General features: G+C 38.7%; 1 protein-coding gene across 5 annotated transcripts; it reads left to right on the forward strand.

The window, feature by feature from the left end:
* The first annotated feature begins 9,121 nt into the window (after positions 1–9,121).
* dusp7 (dual specificity phosphatase 7) lies at positions 9,122–20,976 on the forward strand. Of its 5 annotated transcripts, XM_077726991.1 has the most exons (5): positions 9,122–9,224; positions 11,081–11,240; positions 11,324–11,950; positions 15,512–15,940; positions 19,250–20,976. In XM_077726991.1, the coding sequence occupies exons 3-5, from the start codon at positions 11,548–11,550 to the stop codon at positions 19,561–19,563; spliced, it is 1,146 nt and encodes a 381-aa protein (XP_077583117.1). In that variant the 5' UTR covers positions 9,122–9,224; positions 11,081–11,240; positions 11,324–11,547; the 3' UTR covers positions 19,564–20,976. The 5 variants fall into 5 exon arrangements, with proteins under 5 accessions (XP_077583117.1, XP_077583112.1, XP_077583115.1 ...); XM_077726986.1 differs by having other exon boundaries at positions 11,081–11,950; XM_077726989.1 differs by having other exon boundaries at positions 9,170–9,224; positions 11,094–11,950.
* The last annotated feature ends 770 nt before the right edge of the window (positions 20,977–21,746 follow it).

A 21,746-nucleotide genomic window follows, 5' to 3' on the forward strand; every position in this document is an offset into this window, starting at 1 on the left:
ACACTTAAAAATTTTAAGAGGGCATCTTCTCTTATTGGCAAACTTTAGAGATTTGATAAACTGCATCAATGGTTGAGATGTGAGTGCTTGAAATTCTAACATTACAGTCACACGACGGAGGATGTAGGACCTAGTGTGAGAAAAGTACTTTGTGAATTTCTTTAGTTTTTAAATGTTGACCCTAAAAACTGAAGTTTCGACCAAACATACTTCTTATTTACCATACTTAGGTCCACTTATATGCCCTGCTGTGCTGCTTCAATGCATTTCAGGCTGCACGCTATGCAAATGTGTTACCAGACTTTGAAAATTGATGAGCGCACATGACAGCAAACCCAACCCATAAAACAATACCTGTGATAAGCTAGCCCTTCCTCCACCTATGCTCCATCTCATCTCCTTATAGAGGTCAGCCACTCACTCATGCTTGTAATGTAGGTCAGGTTAGTCAAGCCATAAAAAGCCATATTGCCTTTATAGGGTACACTGTATAGTTTCATGTTATAGATGACACATCCTGTGCAGAGCAATAATTTAATTCTAGAGTTGAGCGATCGGGTTTTTACGATGGAGTATTCGGGCACAAATAAGCAATGTACCAAATTACTCAACAAACTCAAACCCTAACATTAATTTTGTCGAGTCTCAATTTTAGGAATTATTACAACATTGAAACTGTTCAATAAAAATACTAAAATCCAAAGTTCTCTTGAAAACAGGCATTTGTTGGATCTCTGAAATGAGTAATTGAGCAACTCTGTTGTGTAATGCAACTGTGAGGTCATTATTCAAAGTACTGCTTGATTGTGGAGACTGAAGTGATCATTAAGGGTGGTGCTGGGGGACATGCACCTTTGACCAGGACCTACCACTTAAGGTTGCCAAGGCAGCATAATAAGGTGAGGTGCGTTTTGTGTATAGTATGTGTTTTCCTCTCCACTTTGATTTGATTCAGATACAAAAAAGGATGAATGTTTTAATAAAGGCTACAGCAGTAACAGTGGTAGCACATTTTTGTTGTTGTTGGTATCTGCTGGTTAGATGAGTCAGTTTATTTTTATTAACACTGTGCCTTAATGGACAACACCTCCTGCATTTGAGGTCATTCCGTAGTATTTATACTCATTCTCTGCTCCATGGTGCACCTCAAGTGAACTTGTCCCTGCCAAAAACACTTAAGAGTCAATTAGTACAAAAAGAGTCTCATTAGTATTTTGATAGTAGGGAAGATTGGAACAATATACTATTTAGAATCCCCTACCAATTATAAATGTTAGCCTGCAAATATCAGCTTTGGAATTCCTACTGGAACTGTGTTAAATACCCAATCAAACAACATTAACCTAAAAGATAATGGCTTGAGGCATTTTCATTTCTCTCAGAAAATGATACATGCTTGGTAAAAAAAAAGGGTTGTTTTGTGTGTGAGTGAATGTGCATTAAATTCCAATTCGTAGAATTATTTGACATTATTTTTTTTGTGATTTCTAGTTGTGTTCTAATAAGGTCTGAAGTTGTGAAAGTGCTATATAGAGTGGAAGAGTAGAGTTTGAGAATGTTTTTTAATTGATTGATTGAATTGAATTAAAATATAACATGAGCAATTATGCAATCAGTATTTGTTTCCTATTTATGCAAACAATACTTGATACAATTTTGTCTCGAACAAGTTATTCCATAAAATGTCAGTCTAAGACACTTGTTGTTTCCAAGTTTGAGACTTGGTGGTGCAAGGAGTTCGCGAGCCACCGGAAAATGGGCGGAGGGTGAAGGCAGTTGGATTAGTTTCCCAAGATTGTTGGACACAATGAGATCAGATATAGGAGGGACCCTTGTCCTGGAAGGAATTGGCCCTTGCTCAAGGCCATTATAGGTGGCGGCACGATAAAGTTTTTTCAGAAATGGCAAACTGGGTGGAGCAGCAGACCATTAAGGCCGAAAACAATCAAGATCATCCGTAAAAGGATTTTTCTTCATGAGAGCAGGAGAGAGGACCAATCACAAAGGCCCAAAACCCTCCATACATTCATCACCGAGCCTCAGATTGAGTGTTAGGCGTGTATTTGAAGATAAAACCTGTCTTCACGCAGTTCGTTGCAGTGATTTCACTTCGATCCGACATGGTTCTGCCTTTCGGAGCACAGAAACCATTGGAGTCGTCAAGCTCACGTTCCTGTTCAAGTTATTGTGGCCAAATCGTGTATTTCAGGCAGGAAATGCACGATTTGGTTGAGTAGAATATTTTTTTTATATTAAAGCACAACAATTGTGGTGCGGAATGGGGGCTCAGTGATTGAACCCCAGAGTGGCTCTGGGTACTTCGGGTACTTGGGTTGCATTGGGCTGCACTGTATACATTTTAGGGTTTCAGGGTATGGCCTTTCATTTGACGTCGGTGTGCATCTTGAAATGTTTTGGCCAAATAGAGTGTACCGGAATAAAACCTGTGCAGGCCCAGGGAACATGCAAACTCCACACAGATGGGAATGACCTGGATTTGAACCCAGGACCCCAGAGCTTTGAGGCCGACATGCTAATCACTTGCTCCATCTGGCCACCCTATGCAAATCCTGATCAGATATATATTTTATAGTGTTTCACTTGAGTAAATGTATGAGGTATGGAGGATTAAAGGAAACAAAAAAATAATCATTTACAATGCCAGTAAAATCTGGGAAACTGTCTTTTCTGGGAAGTGGTATCCACCTACTCATCTGCTCAAATTGCAACCTTGATAAGAAATAAAAGGCAGTGCCTTTTGTTTGCCCATTTTGATCATAATAAAAGGAAATAACTAAAATAAGCACATTACATTTCAAATCTCCCCCAATCTGAACAAAGTTAGTCTGGAAACGTAGTAAAAAGTCAAATTCAACAAGGGACCACGATAAAGAATATCTTGATCTGCAGGGAAAAGGTGTTGGATCTCACAACATGCAGCAAATATGTGAGGATGGGAGGGTGGCTAGGGAGAACAGAAATGAGAGATGGACCCAAGTGAAAGGAAACAAGGCAAAAGAATAAATAGAAACTGGTGCAAATTATAAAAAATATTCATTTAACATAAACTTGCTCTCAATCACAAAATACTATGGGCAAAACAAATGACAAAATAAAAAAATAAAATTTAAACAAACAAACTGAAATTGTCTACACAAATTCTCACAAGGACAAGCCAGGAGCAGGCAGTCATAACGACAATACATATTAAGGCTGAATTTGTACTTTTGTGTCTAAATCAGAGTTGAGTCTGTTCAGATTGGGCCACATTATTGATGCAACTGTCTGTGGTAACTAGGTCTTCATTCAATATAGTGATGTCAAAACCCATAATAGCTGTACGGTCTGAGAAGCATCTTGTGCTTATTGGATATGAAATTATCCTCTATATATAGTTTCAATCCATCGCACAAAAATCATTTTTATGTCATTTGTGATTGTTCAGATTACCAAAGAGCCATTTCAATCTGGATGTGCTAAAATTCAGGTTTAGGCTGCCATTCTGAACAAGGCCAAAGGCACACACATAAACTTAACCAAAGCACTAAACCAACACATACCTTAATATATATATATATAATATATATATATATATATATATATATATAATATATATATATATATATATATATATATATATATATATATATATATATATATATATATATATATATATATATATATATATATATATATATATATATATATATATATATATATATATATATATATATATATATATATATATATATATATATATATATATATATATATATATATATATATATATATATATATATATATATATATATATATATATATATATATATATATATATATATATATATATATATATATATATATATATATATATATATATATATATATATATATATATATATATATATATATATATATATATATATATATATATATATATATATATATATATATATATATATATATATATATATATATATATATATATATATATATATATATATATATATATATATATATATATATATATATATATATATATATATATATATATATATATGTGTGTGTGTGCTGCTGGAACAATGCAAAGAGAACACATACTGTGGCAATGCGTGGTCATGCATGAAATTCAAAATGCTCCCATTGGTTTGGATGGAAACCCTAACAGAGCTTTTTGTGTGTGTTTGTGTGAGTGCATGCATGCGTATGGGTGTGCGTGTGACCTGAGCACTAAAGTTTTTTCTCAGTCTTGTTTGTGTCTTGCGTATGTGTGTGTTCACTGGTGAGTCAAGAGAAGCATTGTCTGCAGCTGGTGCATCAGCCCCCTCAACCCACCCCTGCTCTGTGCAGCTGTGAGGAAATCAAACGCTCCTCTTTTCCCCCCTCCTTGTCTGTCACAACCTGCTGATGTCCTATGAGGTCACTCACGGTGGAGCCTAGTGACGACCAAGTGACACTGACCCCATTTACAAACATGACATCTCCTCAAATCGCCTCTCTGCTGTGAATAGTTTAGCACTTTAACTGGTTAGATGAAGAAAAATAAACACTGGGCAAAAATGCTGCCCTTAAAATGGAGGACTTTGTGACTGCGTAACTTCCAAAACAAAAATAACGCCTTGTCCATCACATCAATCCAGGACATGGCATGTCAATGGTGGTGGACTGGTGTCCGACAAAACTACCCAGTTAAAACAGAAGGGAAAGAGTGTTTGACATAGAAAGTGGTAGCCACTATAAGAGGAGTATCCACAATGGCTCAAGCAATGCCCCACCATCTGTAAATAAACCACTCACTCAAGACAAATGAACCTAAAAAAGCAACCTCAGACTATGGAGGTTTTTCACACACACATTCTTAATACGTAACTGTAAAGTATCAGGTTTCGTCGAATTGTCTGCCGCTCTAAATGCATATTGCCATGTGAAAGCAGGGAAAGCATCAGATAATTCAAGGAATTTTTCATAATTTTAAATGATTAATGTTTGACTTAATGGCTTCTTGTGATAAAAACCCTGGTAGAAAATGTTTCTGTTAGGAATATACATACATCAAGAATGCTTGAAGCTTGATGTAATACATAGAGCAAGTCCGCCTTACAACTCGCAATGCCTCCTTCAGTGGCAAAAGTAATGTGAGCATCAGAATTGGATATTGGGCAGCATCTGTTGTAATACCACCACTGTTCACCCAATTGGGATTGTTACACCTGCAAATTAAAGCTAAAAGTCTAGTCAAGTGTTGCACATATGCTCATTTTTTCCTAATTTTTCGTAAAATTTAGAGCCAAAAATATAACAGTTGTGCCAATGTTCCAAAACAGTATTTAACAATCTAAAATATTTCATTTTCAGAAGAAATTTAATTTTCAATGTATTATATTTTGACCATCATAAAGCCTATTTTACCTGCAGAAAATGATGAATGAATGATGACACTGTGCACCCTATGAATGTTTTGGGCATTTTTAACTAACACAGTTAACAGTTTATTTCTATCATAAGGTAAATCACCAGGATTGTTCTTAACCAGCTGCTTAGTTGACATATCATCCATCATGTGTATATTTTATTTCCAACCTCCATTCCCCTTTGAAGGCAAGTGCCGAGCTAAACTTAAAGTTACTGAGTGGTGGCGGCCCGCCGCAGCAGTTGTAAACCGACAACAACCACGTCCACAGTTTTCACCGCAATCCGGAGCCATAAACATGCAGAGCAGCTGTCGTTTTCCCGAAAAAGACACAAAAAGTACTTGTACCGGTGCACAATTTAAATGCTTTATTAAAGTGTTTAATGACTGATCATCTATGGCTTGTTAGTTTGCTAGACTTCGACTATTAACCGCTCAACAGGAGTTACCTCTCGTTCCGGGAAAAAAAAACAGCATTCCACAATTAAATCACTGATACCCAACCACTGAGATCATAAGGTGTGTCGGAAATTTACCAACTTGAGTGAACTGCCAATTATATGACAAAATAGGTCAGGGCTTCCTGTGAGTATAATAGATTTGTGTTGAATTAATTGAACTCAGATATCTCCTTATCCTATTTCATTTGTGAGTAGTCTTAGTAATATATGTAATTTTCTGTTGTTTCCATGCCTTTTTTAAAGTATAAAATATGGTCCATGGCTCAGTTTAGATAAATGTGCATTAAATGCTATCTAAATACTCGAAATAAAAGTGTCAAGTGAGATATTTCAAACTTGTTTCACTTTTTTAGATTGACATCGTATACACCAGGGATGTCCTACCTCTGTTTGTTACTTAGGGCTGTGAAATAATGGAATTTTCCCAAAGCGTTCAATGTTCTGATTATGTTCTATCATGTTCAGTACACATAACAAATTGGAAAACATTAGGGGTAGAGTGAGTGACTGGTTTAGTGATTTTTGTTGTAGTTTTTTTTAAGATGAGAGCTCTCATTCTAGCAAAACCTGAGATACGAACACTGTATGGTAGCAGTGTACCAAACTCAGTTGACAAGACGCAGAACTTTGGCAGATGGAGAACAGGCTTCATTTTTTTTATACTGCCAGATTTCGATTTTATGTCAATTTTAATATAAAACCTTATTCTGTCCAGATGTTTTCCATGAAAAAAACAACACAGTAGGGGCAATCACATGGTAGTTCACCAAACTCCCTGGTGGCACATTAGAATTCTTAAGCCTATAATGATTCCCAGTCTTTGTTTCTAAGCAACTAAACAGGACAACAACAACAAAATCTAACAAAACAAAGAATCAGAGTTACAACACTCTTTTTAGCCAAGTATTGATAAAAATGACAAATGCCAAAGATAGACTAACGAATAGTAACAATTGCTGTGGTCATAACTTATAGCCCCATCTGGACAAAAACAGCGGTGCAAAATATGTGGTCAGACACTCTGTTGTGTATATTTGTTTTTGTTATATACTTATATACCTGCAATTTACTAAGTTGTAAACAGCATTTGTCCTTATTCATATTTTGGTATATTTACTTTAAAAGACATGCAATTCACACTCTAAATTGTCCTAAAATATGAGAGTTTACCTGAATGGTTGTCTCTCTCCTTGTACCCAACAATTGGCTGGCAACCAATGCAGTGTTTACTATGCCTATTGCCCATAGTTAGCTGGGATACGCCCCGACAACCCTGGGACCCTTGTGAGAATAAGCGTCATGGATGATGATGTCAGATGAATGAATGATATGCCATATGTTATATGCCTATATTTAGATTTACAGAGCCATGTGTGCCAATGTCGCCCTCACACGTTATCAATGTTGATGTGACTTAAAAAGAACAGGCACACTGCACACAAACCATTTATGTAGACGAAACATCCGGGGACGAAGTGTCCATTGACGAAACGTCCGGTCACGACTGGATCGTCTTACACAGTTTACCCACCACCTTTATACTCATGCCTCTTGTACCTTCACCATGGATTCTCTTACAGACCTCACGTGTCTCGATCTCCATGCCACGTTCACTGACCTGCCTACGCTGCTTCCCTCGTACCATCGCCCTGACCAGTAATAAACACAGATTGGCAGAAACAGAGTTGTGCTTGTGCATGCTTGGGGACTCCACCCACGATCATAACACTGAGGGAAAAAAATATGGTTTATAACCCCAAAAATTATGGATGGTATACAATCTATTAGCCCATAAAAACCGTAATGGTCTCTAAGCCACAGGGCTCAACATGTGGGAAAAAAGTAGTAGTTTATAGCAGAAAATTACAGTGTATTTCTATGCCTGTATTATACCGCCACTGGTGGCTAAGACAAGCACACCAGAAGGAGCAGCACAATGTCGATTGAAGTAATGCAAAATAGGTGCCAAAACATTTTCATAATAATCTCATTAGTGTTTTCTATAAGTCCTTAGATTTGTATTTCCTTTATTACAAATGCGGGCAGGCCGGCGGATGTGTGCTTAGCGCGTCGGCCTCACAGTTGTATGGTCCTGGGTTCGATCCCAGGTCGGGCCACCTGAGTGGAGTTTGCATGTTCTCTCCGGGTTGGTACTATGCTTTCCTCCCACATTCCAAAAACATGCATGGTAGGTTGGTTGAACACTATATTGCCCCTAGGTATGAGTGTGATTGTGAATGGTTGTCCGTCTCCTTATGCCCTGTAATTATCTGGCCACTTATTCAGTGTGTCATCCGTCCCAAGTCAGCTGGGATAGGCTCCAGCACCCCCGCAACATTTGTAGTATAAGCAGTTCAGAAAATGAATAAATGGATGCAAGAATTTGTAAAAAAAATCTTAACAGATCAACAAGAGCTGGTTCTAGAGGTGAGATGAGAGTTGTGTAGTTCCCCTCAGAAAGAGTGAGGTTAGCGAAACCACCCTCTCTGTTCCTGCCCCACATACCTGGAACTCAATATTACAAATACATTGCTACATTTTTGTTGTCCTTGATGGCTGTCAGATTAATGAAAAATCTATTTGTTTTACTTGGAGTAAAGTTACTAGGTTTAAATCATCTCCTTCTGTATTGGTACCATTTTTAAAAAAACTGCAAAATTGCAGATTCTGCAGTATTTAAAAAAAAATCCATATTCAAATGAAAATTATTTTTCACCCAATTTTACGGAATATCTGCATATGGAGAAAAAAACCATCCCACATTAGTGAGCATTATATGTTTTCATACTACCCTTTACCATGCTATTGTTTCGGTCTGTTGCTGACATCTGTGTGTAATTGCTTATATCAAGGAAATGTTGATGTTTTTCTTATTCATGAATAAGTTTGAGACTGTGGTCCAATTTTTCAAAAAACAAATGATTTTGTAGAGTGCAAATGGGTGGCAGATTTTCTTTTTACGGGACAGTTTTATTATTGCCCTATGAACTGTCTCAATTGTTGCCCCATCAAGATTTCAGACATCACACTTGTGCCGAGTTTTGCATGAATCTTTTATGGTTGTGATGCCAAAATTATAAGAGTGAGGTAACACTTGACAAAAAAGTGAAATGTGCAGATACAACAGAAGAAGAAAGACCAATCTATTTCTCTGTCGCCTTTTGGGTGTCACTAAACATCATTGCCGCATCACATTTCTCTCCACGATCTCACCTTTGTTCCTTTCATATATTTTGGAACCCAAATAACTATAAATAGTTCATCTACCGTGAGCAGATTGTAAATATGTTCAGACTGAATATGTAGCCTGAAATGGTGCCGCAATTACTGTTATTGATGAAAGAAGTAGAACGGTAAGAAAATGTGTCACTGGCCTTTACCTTTTTTACATGATGGTAAACTGCTATTAGTATGCTTAATATATCACATTTAAGGTGTTTATAGAAAGATTGATATAAAGAAAAAAGCCCTATTTGGATTATTCCTCAGGTTCATTAAAAATAAATTGCTGAGCGTGCATACATAAAAAGGGTCCATTGTTCAAAGCAAGTATGGGGTGAGTTTCAAAAAGTGATATGGGCAAATATGAGCAAAAATGTCTTACGGTATAAAAAAATCTACACAATGAAACCTGATATTATGATGACGCCGCAAAAAGGACAAGAGGAACCTCGTCCCCATGACATCAGCATTCCTTTCAGTCCCCACCTCGTGATCAAAAGAATGAACAATTGTGAGGAATTTCATGATCATTGGCCCATCCCTGATGTCATCGTGGCTGAGTAGTTAGTGTGTTGGCCTAACAATTCTAAGATCAAGGGTTCAATCTCAGGTGACCTTCCTATGTGGAGTTTGCATGTTCTCCCTGGGCTTGCATTTTTTTTTTTTCGTTTGCCCGGTACTCTGGTTTCTTCCTACATCCCAAAAACATGCATGATAGGTGGCTTGAACACTCTAATTTCCACCTCCTAGCGATTGGCTAGCCACCAATTCGGGGTTTACTGTTGGCTGGCCTCAGATCTGATTCTCTACGAATGTCACAGAGGAGAGGATTCGAAAATCTAAGGACTAACCTACAGGAGAGGTTTGCATGTTCTCACAGAAAGCATGAGTTTGATCCATGATGTGTTCAATCCTTCCCTGATGGCAGGGGTGGGCAAACTATTCCACAAAGTGCCGCAGTGGGTGCATGTTTTCATTCCAACCCATAAAGAGGACAGAAACCTTTACACTAATCTGTTGTCCTAGAAGTGCAATCAATGGATTGTAGTCAGGTGCTTCTTGTTTTCTGCAGAATTCTCGCTGGTTAAAGTGTCTGTGCTGGATCGGTTGCACCTAAAACCTGCAACCACAGCGGCCCTCGAAGACCGGTTTGGCATGTTCTTCCCTTGTCTGCGTGGGTTTCCAATATCCAAAAGACATTCATGATCTCATCTCATTTTCTGAAGTGCTTCATCCTCATTAGGGTTGTGGGGGGTGCTGGAACATATCCCTGCTGACTTTGGGCCAAAAGGTGGGGGCACCCTGAATTGGTGGCCAGCCAATCGCAGGCCACAAGGAGACAAACAACCATTCACCCTCACACTCATTCCTAGGTCCAATTTAAAGCGACCAATCAGCCTACCATGCATGTCTTTGGAATATGGGAGGAAACCAGAGTACCTTGAGAAAACCCACACAGCCCCGAGGAGAACATGCAAACTCCACATAGGTGGACCGACCTGGATTTGAGCCCAGGACTCCCACTGTGAGCCTGTCACACTAACCACTCATCCAGATGTGCATGGTAGGCTGATTAGACACTCTGAATTGCCCATAGGTACGAGTGTGAGGCTGAAAGGTTGTTTGTCTCCTTGTGCCCTGCGATCGGCTAGCCACCAGTTCAGGGTGTCCCCCGCCCCTGGACCGAAGTCTGCTGGGATAGTCTCCAGCACCCCCAGCGACCCTAATTAGAATAAAGCTGTTTAGAAAATGAATGCATGAATGAAAAGTGTCTTGGATAATGAATGAAGGAACGGACAAATGAATGAATGAATGAATGAAAAGTGAGTCGTATAATGAATGAAGGAACAAACAAATGGATGAATGAAAGCGGTAGCGCTTCATCTTCAACTCGCATTAAAATGTCCTTGTTCAGACTAATCTGGAATCGTTTGTATTAAACGTTCGTTGATTTACACATGGTTTGTCCTGCTTGGATGGTAAACAGGTGATCCTCGTAGGGGGCAAGCTTGTGGTGAATGGCCGTGGAAAAAAGGCTGAAGCTCGGTCCCTTTAAATCTCCAAACCCCGCCCTCCCTGGTGGAGCTCCCTCAAGCTCGAACTGCTTCGACTCCGATCTCAGGCGGGGAACCAGAACCAATTTTCGGGTCAGTCTTGATTGGTCGTTGAGACCCACTGTGGGTTCCGATGGCAGCACCTAATCGGGTGTTCTGTTTATGTATTTATTCAGTCGTTACTTTCTCCGAGTCCGTAGCCCGAATGGTCGTAGCTGGGCTGGGGGAGTGGGAGGTAGAAGCCTCCGCGTGTTTGAGCTGCCTGTCTGGAGCGGAGGGGCATGTTGCATCCGGTTGAATGGAAGTGGAGGTGGCGGAAAGAGGATCGAGTGAACTTTAGCTGGGCAATTTCTTCTTCATCCCTCTCACATCACCCTGAAGACGTAGCAGAGGATTCCCGATGAGAAGCCCTCGCCGGCGGGGAGGCTGCGTGATGGTGACCGTGACGATGAGTAAGAGCGCCGAGTGGTTACAGGAGGAGCTGGAATCCGGGGCCGCCGCGCTTCTACTGCTCGACTGTCGGCCGCACGAACTCTACGAGTCGTCGCACGTCGAGGCGGCCATCAACGTGGCCATCCCGGGCCTCATGCTTCGCAGGCTGAAGAAAGGAAATCTACCCATCCGCTCCATTATCCCCAACAACGAGGATAAGGAGAAGTTTGTCAAGCGATGCAAAAGCGACGTGGTGTTACTGTACGACGAGGCCGGCCCCGAGCGACTGGAGTCCGGGCTCGGGAGTTCTGTACTCGGACTTCTCCTGCAGAAACTCCGTGACGACGGCTGCAAGGCGTTCTACCTGGAAGGTGAGTCTTATGTTGGAAAACATTCTCAATCTCAAAAAAAAATTCTCAATCGTGCAAGCAAATACATCGGGGGAAAAATGTTACTTTTTAATGAATGCTACATAAAATAAAATTAAATTAAAAAACAATGAAAATAAATACGGGTTAAGTAGCTGAGTGACTTTATGGCCATTAAAAATGATTTATTCTGATATATACTTATATAAATATATTATAATCTATTTATGAATACATTAAGAGACTCAATATGGGTAAAATGAAAAGGAGCCGAATCCAAAATACACTGCCACTAAAATGTTTCGTTTAAATCTTACTATTTTACTCATTCCTTGCCATTGTCAGTGATAGACGTCTTAATTTTGCAGAGGACTGGATGTGAATGTTCATGTTTCAGTGTCATTGATGACAAATCTTTTTGAATCGGGGAGCTACCAGCCTCTCCCAGTCAATATGGATTGGACTGTCTACTCTATGGCATCCATAATGAGTGCTTTACTAAGGATTACAAATTACCACTATACATATGAACCTTCTTAGACCCAAATTCTTCCAAGGCATGCATTTTTTAATTTTCTCTTTGATATTTAGGTTAAATGGGACCTGCTAAGTGTAAAAACAAAGAATTATCTTTTTACAGTTTTTTTGTAGTTTCTGAGAAAAATGATAATCCTAAATCAAATTACATCATAAGTGGATGCTATTTTACTCCAGTAAATAATGCATTCATATTTCGTACCGTGTATCCTTGTAAGGGCTGTGGGGGTTGCTGGAGCCTATCCCAGCTGACTTCGGGCGATAGGCAGACTACACCCCAGAGTGGTCGCCAGTCAAAAGTAGGACACAGAGATAAAGGACCATTCGCACTCACAATCAAACTGCCACCTGAGGGTATCAGGCCTGCACTGAAGTCAGGCAAGTGAACCACTACACCAGCAGGCAGCTCCTCAGTGAAGGCTCTAGCCTAAATTGGTCGTCAAGTGAAAACGATTTTTGAAAATTGCCCTAAAATGCCAAGCAGTGGAGAAAATATCTTTTTGCTCGCCCTAAGTCACCCATGATAAGCTTAGAATGTGCTTCCTATATATCATGTTTTTAATAATCCAGTCCCATTCAAATTATCGTCATTTTGGTCATTTGAATGGAACCATGTACGACACAAAATACCTTTTTATAATTTGGATCTGAAAACAAATATGAGATGTAATGCAAATTGTACATTAACAGCCTGACAAATCAAAAACACTGGCCTAAAAGGATTTTGAAGTATATGCTGTACGGTCATGATGGCCTTCTTCAGTACAGACAAGCTTCTTTTTTCGATGAATGAATGGTGGATAACAGCTGCAAATAAAATATTGTTCAAAAAGAAAAATGCTGCTTACTTTAAAACGAGCACATTGTGTTATTAATAATGCCACACAAGTGGACTAGCAGACAGATGTATGAATGTGTGTGTGTGTGTGTGTGTATGTGGCACTGCAGCCACAAGCTGCATTGCCATTCACAAAATTGCCACTGAGCCAAGCGAGCATTCACTCTGGTTCTCTCAATGGAGGACATATGCTGTTTTCTCATCTCACAGCTTTGATGGCTCCGTCACCATTAATACCTTTCATTAGAGCAGATATCCTACTATTTTAGGGAGATCTTTTTCGAACCTGATCCACACATGCACACTTAAAAAAGCTACTTAATCTTGCTGCATGTCTATTATAAATAATAATTTAATAAAGAAATCACATATTTATTCATAAAAATATTAATAATTCAATGTCACTTTTGTCTCTCAAAAGATGTTTCAATTACCTTACTTGATCTTTCATTTGGTTTAGGTTATACAACCCTCCCGTTACCGTAATTTTGCTTCTAATCTGGCCTTTGTTGTGTATCTATTTGTATATTTGGTGTTAACATCTTGAAAGAGATTTTGAAGTACAATTTGTTATTATTATAGAGAATACAGATCTTATTCAGCATTGAAATACAGGTGATAGTATGTCAAAGCTGAGCCTACCGCAACATTTATTTTATAATCATGAATTTCACTTGGGTTAATGGCGAAGTTATTTTTGCACACATTGCACCTCGCCTCTGTGTCATCATTCAGAGATATTGCTTAGTGTATTCTTGTCATGATTGCCTTGAGGATGAGAGGCAGGAAAAAAGACGAGGGAGGTGCTGGTGCACAACTTAGAATTTTAATAAATAGTAAATAATCATACAAAAGCAATAACAATAGAGGCAAAAAAGACAACTAAACTTGGGAAGACACACATCGAGGAAGAAGCATGACTTTCGTGAACACGAAATACAAGGTACATGAAGTAATACTCCCACAAAACGCCACAAGAGACGCGCTTAAATAACACTGGACAGGGACAAATCACAAAATACAAACAGCTGGCCACGAGAGGAAAGGGATGCCAGGAGGGACACAAGAGGCGAAAAACACAATTACCCAGCCCACACACACCTTCACCAAAACACCAACAAAATGGGACAATTCTGATAGAAAGTGAGTTCATTATTTTTGTTTATTATTGGTGGATTCGGCCTTGAGCCAACACACAAATTGCCCTGACAGTAACAGGCAAGTATAATTTACGTGTTGGTGGCAGACAGTAAAAGAAATCCTGCCCACAGTGAAAGTTTATTGACTAGTTTTGCTGACTAAACCAATCAACACACTCTCTGTAATGCACTCACTTTGACAGACACGTGTCATACATCGTATCTCTCCTTCCATGTCTCTGGCATGTCCGTGTAAAATGATTGAAGTGATTGAAAAAAACCTCACATAGACAGAAAATCCAATTTTATCCGAACCAATAGAATTTGAAAAAAAAGCACATGCGAATTAGTTAAAAAAAATAAAAGCTCAAATTTCATATTGATTTGTTAAATGTGTAAAATGCTAAATGAAAAATACAAAGAGGCCCTTGCTGAGTCTTTGAAACCATGGAAACTGCTGTTTGAATTTGATGAATCTTGTTTCGTTGTACGTTTTTTGTCGTTCAAGGATTGGGTAAAATTTGATATTGTTTGCCTGTTTTCACATCTCAAGTGGTGGGGTCTTGTTAAGAAAATAACTGTAATGGTGTTAATGTTAACCTTCGCAAAGATGTCGCTGTCCTACACAAAACATGATTGGATGAACAAACACTGGTGTTATCAGGGATTAATTAAACCTATACATCACTGGCCACGTGGAGGATTGTGGGATTATTCATTCATTCATTTTCCGTTCAGATCATCTTCACAAGGATTGCAGGTTTGTTTGAATTGTTTGATTTGCATATAGAGATTTTGGCGTAGTGTTTCTTACAGTTCATCAGGATGAGTTTTGTATAGCTGATTGGCCTTCACCAATGTGCAAACTTGAGAAATATTGGCTTCTTCAAATTTTCTTTCAATTTACCATTGTAATGGTGATACGTCTAATGTGAAGCGCGCTCTCATCTTGAAGTTTATGATTTACATGCCGGATACAGTTTTGTTCTCACACATATCACATCACCAGTACTCCTTCCCAAAGCTCACCATGTTCCTTTTCCCCCATAGGAGGGTTCAATAAATTCCAGTCAGAGTTCCCCGAACAGTGCGAGACCAATTTGGACTGTTCATGTCCCAGCAGCTCCCCGCCATCCTCTGTCCTCGGGCTGGGAGGCCTCCGCATCAGCTCCGACTGCTCAGACGGCGAGTCAGATCGCGAGCCAGGCAGTGCTACTGAATCTGAGGGCAGCCCGCTGCCCAACAACCAGCCAGCATTCCCCGTCCAGATCCTGCCGTATTTGTACCTGGGCTGCGCCAAGGACTCAGCCAACCTGGACGTGCTCAGCAAATATAACATCAAGTACATTCTCAACGTGACGCCCAATCTTCCCAACATGTTTGAACACGAAGGGGACTTCAAGTACAAACAGATCCCCATCTCAGATCACTGGAGTCAGAATCTCTCCCAGTTTTTCCCGGAAGCCATTTCGTTTATTGGTGAGTGTGGTTATGCACCTTTCTTTATACACACAACTGTCAATTTGTCATTTTCATATTATGATGAATTTTTGTCTTTAAATGTTCATTCACCTTTTCCCGGATTACTGAATGCAAGTGTACATTCCCACAGCTAAACAGTGAATTTGTTCCATCTCTGGTTTTAACAGTGACATGGAATGACAGTAAATATTTGAATGAATGCCACATAGACTATGATTAATTAGAGTTGCTAACTCACTGAAAAAAGGGGCGACTGGCCCGATATTCATCACCCTTTAGTCCTTTTTCTTTTTTGGTGAATGTGAAGGGATTTTTGTTGGGGGGGCAGGGAGGTTATTTGACAGACTTCAATTAATTACTCAGCATATTTTTGAGTGATAAAAGCAAATGGAAAAACAATTATCTGCAAGTAATATTATTAGTAGTATTTTATTCTTTTGAGTCTGAAGATTTATTTAATGCGGCACGTGGTTGAGTGGTCAGCGTACCGGCATCAGAGTTCTGAGATGAAGGGTTCGACCTTAGTGTGGGCAGTTGGCATGTTCTCCCCGGGCTTGTGTGGGTTTTTTTTCTGGGTACTCTGGTTTCCTCCAACATCCCAAAAACTTGCTGGAAGGCTGGTTGAACATTCGAAAAACCCCAAAGAGTCTAAGCGTGAATGGTCCGCTGTCTCCTCTTTCCCTGCAAACTGCATGCAGCCATCTCCGTGTCCCCCGCCTCGTGCCCAAAGTCAGCTGGTAAAGGCTCCAGCACCCCCATGACCCTTTTGAGGACAAGCGTTACACATGAATTATTTATTTATCATATTCAAGCTTCAGTCTGTTGTTTCCAAATTGTTTAACAAGAACATGATTCATGTTCAGGCAACAAAACTAAGATGAGTCCTATATTAGAAACTATATATGCATGCACAGTCACAGTACACACAGTAGTGTACTCATTTGCCACACCTTGTGACAAACCATAAAGCTGAATAGTTAACAGGAAAATAAAACTATAATACAAATAATGATAATTACCATAATCACTTAGTAATAAAAGTACGAGTCACAATTAAGGGATTTCTACCTGTAATTGGAAAAATATATATATACTTATAGTGAAGTACACTCAGTTTTCGGAGTGAGGTGCATATGCCATTGTTTATTATAAAAGTTGGATTCCCTTTTACGGTTATCCCTAAATACCTGTTAGAATGTATACATCAATGTCCTAGCAATGTTCTTTAGTTAATGAATATGACTTGGTAAACGTTTACCACTTAGTAAAAAAACCCACATATTTTGACTTGTCATCATTGAACACAAACAATAGTTGGGTAGGATAGAACTGGATAACATTAGAGGCAGATTGCGAAGTTATCATGGTTTGAGCAGGAACTCTAAGCCATAAGAATAATAACTAAACACTACACAAGCAACATAAAAAACTAGGTGTGTCCATCGTATTTTAGTATAATTATCTGTCCTCAAGCATTTCACAGTTTGGGGTCTTTTGCTCTTTAAATCTGGTCTGTCCTTTAATGCTTTTTACTTTTCTTTTACACTGTACCCCAGTTCATTGGTGTCCCTACTATGCCACTTCGTATTTGTATGTCCCTCTCCTGCACATTGTTTATGAGCAATACCAAACTGACATCATTGTCACAAGAATTTCGAAGATAGTATTAAGTTCCATGTATCCTGGGCTATTCAGACTGCCATGAAAATATTCCTTCGAGTCAATTAAAGGCAAAAATATCTCATTTAAATCCTTTAAACTGCGGCCTGAGCATAACCTATGCCATTCATGTAAAATAAAATCAAAATTAAAAAAGGAATGTAGTCTGAGTATACCTTCTTAAGGCGTGTGACAATTTATCACGGTGTATAACAGTGTAACCTCCAAAAGTTGTCCTTTAGCATTAAAAACCAAGGAAATCAGCAACTATCAGAAGCATATTTTGCGAAAATGTCCCTTGCTTTTACGTCTTCCAGGACTCTTGTACCTCAGTGTTCTTGTAACAGAAACACTGAATGAAAGGTTATCAGCTGTAAGAAATTCTTCCCTGACCAAGCTTGTATAGCTCAATATACTAAGCCATCCAAATTATTTTTTTCATTGGCAAAACTAGTTATTTATTAATGACGTTTCATTTTTTCAGTGAGCTGAAATAGGCTCCAGCAACCCTAGTGAGGATAAAGCGGTTCAGAAAATGGGATGAGATGAGAGAAAAAACAGTACTGTACATAACATTAAAATACAAAGAAGTCTACTGTGATTACAGCATGTGTTGGCTTTGTCAGGTTGGATTTGCTCCCACCATTTGTTTTGTAATGTACTTGATTAGGTATTGCTGCATGAGGTTACACGGCCTATGCCAGAATCTGGCGCTAATTACCACTCCTGGCTCTTGCATTGCATTCTTCCCAAAGCTTTCAGCTGTAAATGGGAGCCAAGGGCTCTATGGGCATCAACAGTCAACGATGACGTCGTCTTATTATACTTTAGAGTCTGCTGTACATGCGTTTAGCCTGCCACATGACCATTTCCAGTTCCCCCTCTCCCTTAAAGTGAGCAGACATCACAGACAAATTGAATTTGATGTTCACAGGAGGCATCTGGAGGCTGCAATGAGAGAATCATGTCTAATGGCCAGAGTGGCGCACTAAGCCTTAGAGGGACAGAAAGATGCAGCTTATAAATAATGTAACATCAACATATAGTTCATGGTTACACTTAATTCACCAAACCCCCCACAGAGTGTTTTTTTTTTTAACCCAACTGTCGATGGGGAGGCATTTACCGTATTTTCTACCATATGAGCTGTATCTGTCGCTCCAAAAATTGATCACTGAGGCATCTGGAGGCTGCAATGAGAGAATCATGTCTAATGGCCAGAGTGGCGCACTAAGCCTTAGAGGGACAGAAAGATGCAGCTTATAAATAATGTAACATCAACATATAGTTCATGGTTACACTTAATTCACCAAACCCCCCACAGAGTGTTTTTTTTTTTAACCCAACTGTCGATGGGGAGGCATTTACCGTATTTTCTACCATATGAGCTGTATCTGTCGCTCCAAAAATTGATCACTGAATCCAGGGTACGGCTTATTTGCGCACAAATTAGACTTGACATGCACGAAACTGCAAAGTCACAATATGGCCGATACGGTCATTTATTTAAAAATGGAGAAAGCATGAACTGATTAAACGCTAAGCAAAATTTCTTTTGACGTCTACAAATGAAATTTAAGAAGAAATAATCGTATCTTGCATTAACGGGGAAAAAACTTACTTGATTTTTTTTCTTTCCCCCTTCAGAAGAGGCACGCTCCAAAAAGTGTGGAATCCTGGTGCACTGCCTGGCCGGCATCAGCCGTTCAGTGACAGTAACGGTGGCTTACCTGATGCAGAAGCTCAACTTGTCACTTAACGACGCCTACGACTTTGTGAAGCGCAAGAAGTCCAACATTTCGCCAAATTTTAACTTCATGGGACAGCTGCTGGACTTTGAGCGGACTCTAGGCCTAAACAGCCCATGCGACAACCACGCGTCACCCACCAACGAGCAGCTCTTCTTCACCACGCCCACCAACCACAACGTGTTCCAGCTGGACACACTGGAATCCACGTGAGATTGCCGATGAAAGGCTGCCATGTATCGTTTGGGTTTAGATGATGCTGTTACCGTGGTAACCAAGTGGTTGCGCCAAGGCGCTTGCAGCTGCTTTCATGAATGTTTTAGCTCCAAGAAAGCTGGAAGCCCAGGAACGTAGATGTCGCGGACGACGCCTCGGAAGTGGGGTGTTTTTAAGAGAGCCAAGGACAGCTTTCGTCAAGCCAAGGAGACTTCTTATAAAGATTTAAGGTGGCAGAAAACGGAAAATTCCCCTCATTGCCGGGTCGAAATGGAGGATTTGGGGTCTTTGAAAAGATTTTCTGCGAAGTGTTAGTTTCTAAAAACCAAGGAGTTAACACATGCACACAGGATTATTTGTACTTTATGTGCTGTTTGTATAGCAGAATGAAATGTCGACATGCATTTTTTTGTATATTTTGTGTGCTTTAATGGCATCTATTTAGATTGTGTTGATATGAACGTATAAATAATAATGGTATCTTTGGCCAAAACAGTGAGATTGTAAAACATGATAAAAGTGATGGGATGCAGTTTGCACTGCCGCATAGCCGATGGCTTGCTGGCACTGATATGCAGCCATTTCAAGAGACACAAGAATGGGCAAGAGAAGCAAGTCCAGAAACGGTCTGATTAAAAGACCAAATTATGGGTCTATGTTTGACTTTTGACTAAATGTAGTTCACACATAACTTAGTCTTTCCCCACGCTGTCCAACCAGAAGTACCAGTTGTTTGTTTCGTAACTTACTGCTTTGTTTCATCACAGCGCCACAGCAAGGCTTTACCAAACCGGTTTTACCGACAGCACCAACATTTTGTACTTTGGAGTCGGAGAAGGTGGAAGCACTTAGCTTATCTCAGCAACCTTTGGCAAAGAAGTGCCTCCTTTCTTCAGTATGTACAAACTATTTTTACACGGCATGTTGAAACCATGTTTCTGGTCTGGTTTTGTGACGGAATAGAGTTTGCAAATTCTTAAAGGTTGTAGCAGAGCCACAACACAAGTCATTTCGATCTAGGATTCATAACAATGGTGGACTCATGCCTGTTGTATAGGAAACTCCATACTATTATGTCATGAAAGTGGTTTTAAACTCCTTCATTCAATTCATTCCCCTGTAAACAGTATTTCATAGTATGTAAGGCCAGACGCTTTTCTGGATACTGTTTAAAACAGTAACCAACGAGTCACAGGGTTCGCTGTGAAAAGCTTCTGCTTCAGTTCTGATGCGGCCAATGTGTCGTGTTCTGTAAAAGTGTATTGATAAAAGCTGCACTTACTTTAGAACATTTTGTCTGAATCACCCTTAAGCCTTGAGTGTACATAATATTGAAAAGCAGTCTAACTAATTTGATATATATGTAATGTGTATTATACATAAAAATATACATATATATATATATATATATATATATATATATATATATATATATATATATATATATATATATATATATATATATATATATATATATATATATATATATATATATATATATATATATATATATATATATATATATATATATATATATATATATATATATATATATATATATATATATATATATATATATATATATATATATATATATATATATATATATATATGTATATATATATATGTATATATATATATATATATATATATATATATATATTTATATACATATATTTATATATGCAGTATGAGTATTAAATTGAAATATATTGTTTTGTAGACCTGAGCATGCTGCAGTACTGTATGGCTCAGCCACCGGTTGGATATTGCTTTAAAGAAAACAAATGAGGATTTTGTTGTTGGTTTAATAAATGAATGATTTTCCAAGAATGAGTTAAAATCCCGCTGCCCCTTCCAGAAGCACTCTTTTTACAGTAGCGGGTACTAAAGAACGTCCAAATTGTCCAAAGAAATGCTGAACCTCACACAAAAAAAGTATTTATTTGTCTGTATTTAAGGTACATGGTTTTTTACATGTATTTGCATTTTTAGATAGAAAGGCTATGGCTATGAAAATTTATTAAATATAGGATTTTAAACATAAATTCCAAAAAAAAAATCTACAAGTGGTAAACTATATTTCCCAGCAGGAAATGACCTTAGACGATGCTGTAAGTTTAGCTGTGTAATGCTGTCCCACAATAAGCCAATATATTGATTGAACGTAAGTGATGATT

The sequence above is a fragment of the Stigmatopora nigra genome, chromosome 10 (assembly GCF_051989575.1).
Source record: "Stigmatopora nigra isolate UIUO_SnigA chromosome 10, RoL_Snig_1.1, whole genome shotgun sequence".
In the NCBI taxonomy this organism is placed as follows: domain Eukaryota; kingdom Metazoa; phylum Chordata; class Actinopteri; order Syngnathiformes; family Syngnathidae; genus Stigmatopora; species Stigmatopora nigra.

Bases quoted from the DNA above. Each gene is read 5' to 3' on its own strand.
- dusp7 (XM_077726986.1), top strand. From the start codon at position 11,548: ATGAGAAGCCCTCGCCGGCGGGGAGGCTGCGTGATGGTGACCGTGACG. The intron at 11,951-15,511 runs GTGAGTCTTATG...TTTCCCCCATAG, and splicing joins CAAGGCGTTCTACCTGGAAG to GAGGGTTCAATAAATTCCAG. The intron at 15,941-19,249 runs GTGAGTGTGGTT...TTCCCCCTTCAG, and splicing joins GGAAGCCATTTCGTTTATTG to AAGAGGCACGCTCCAAAAAG.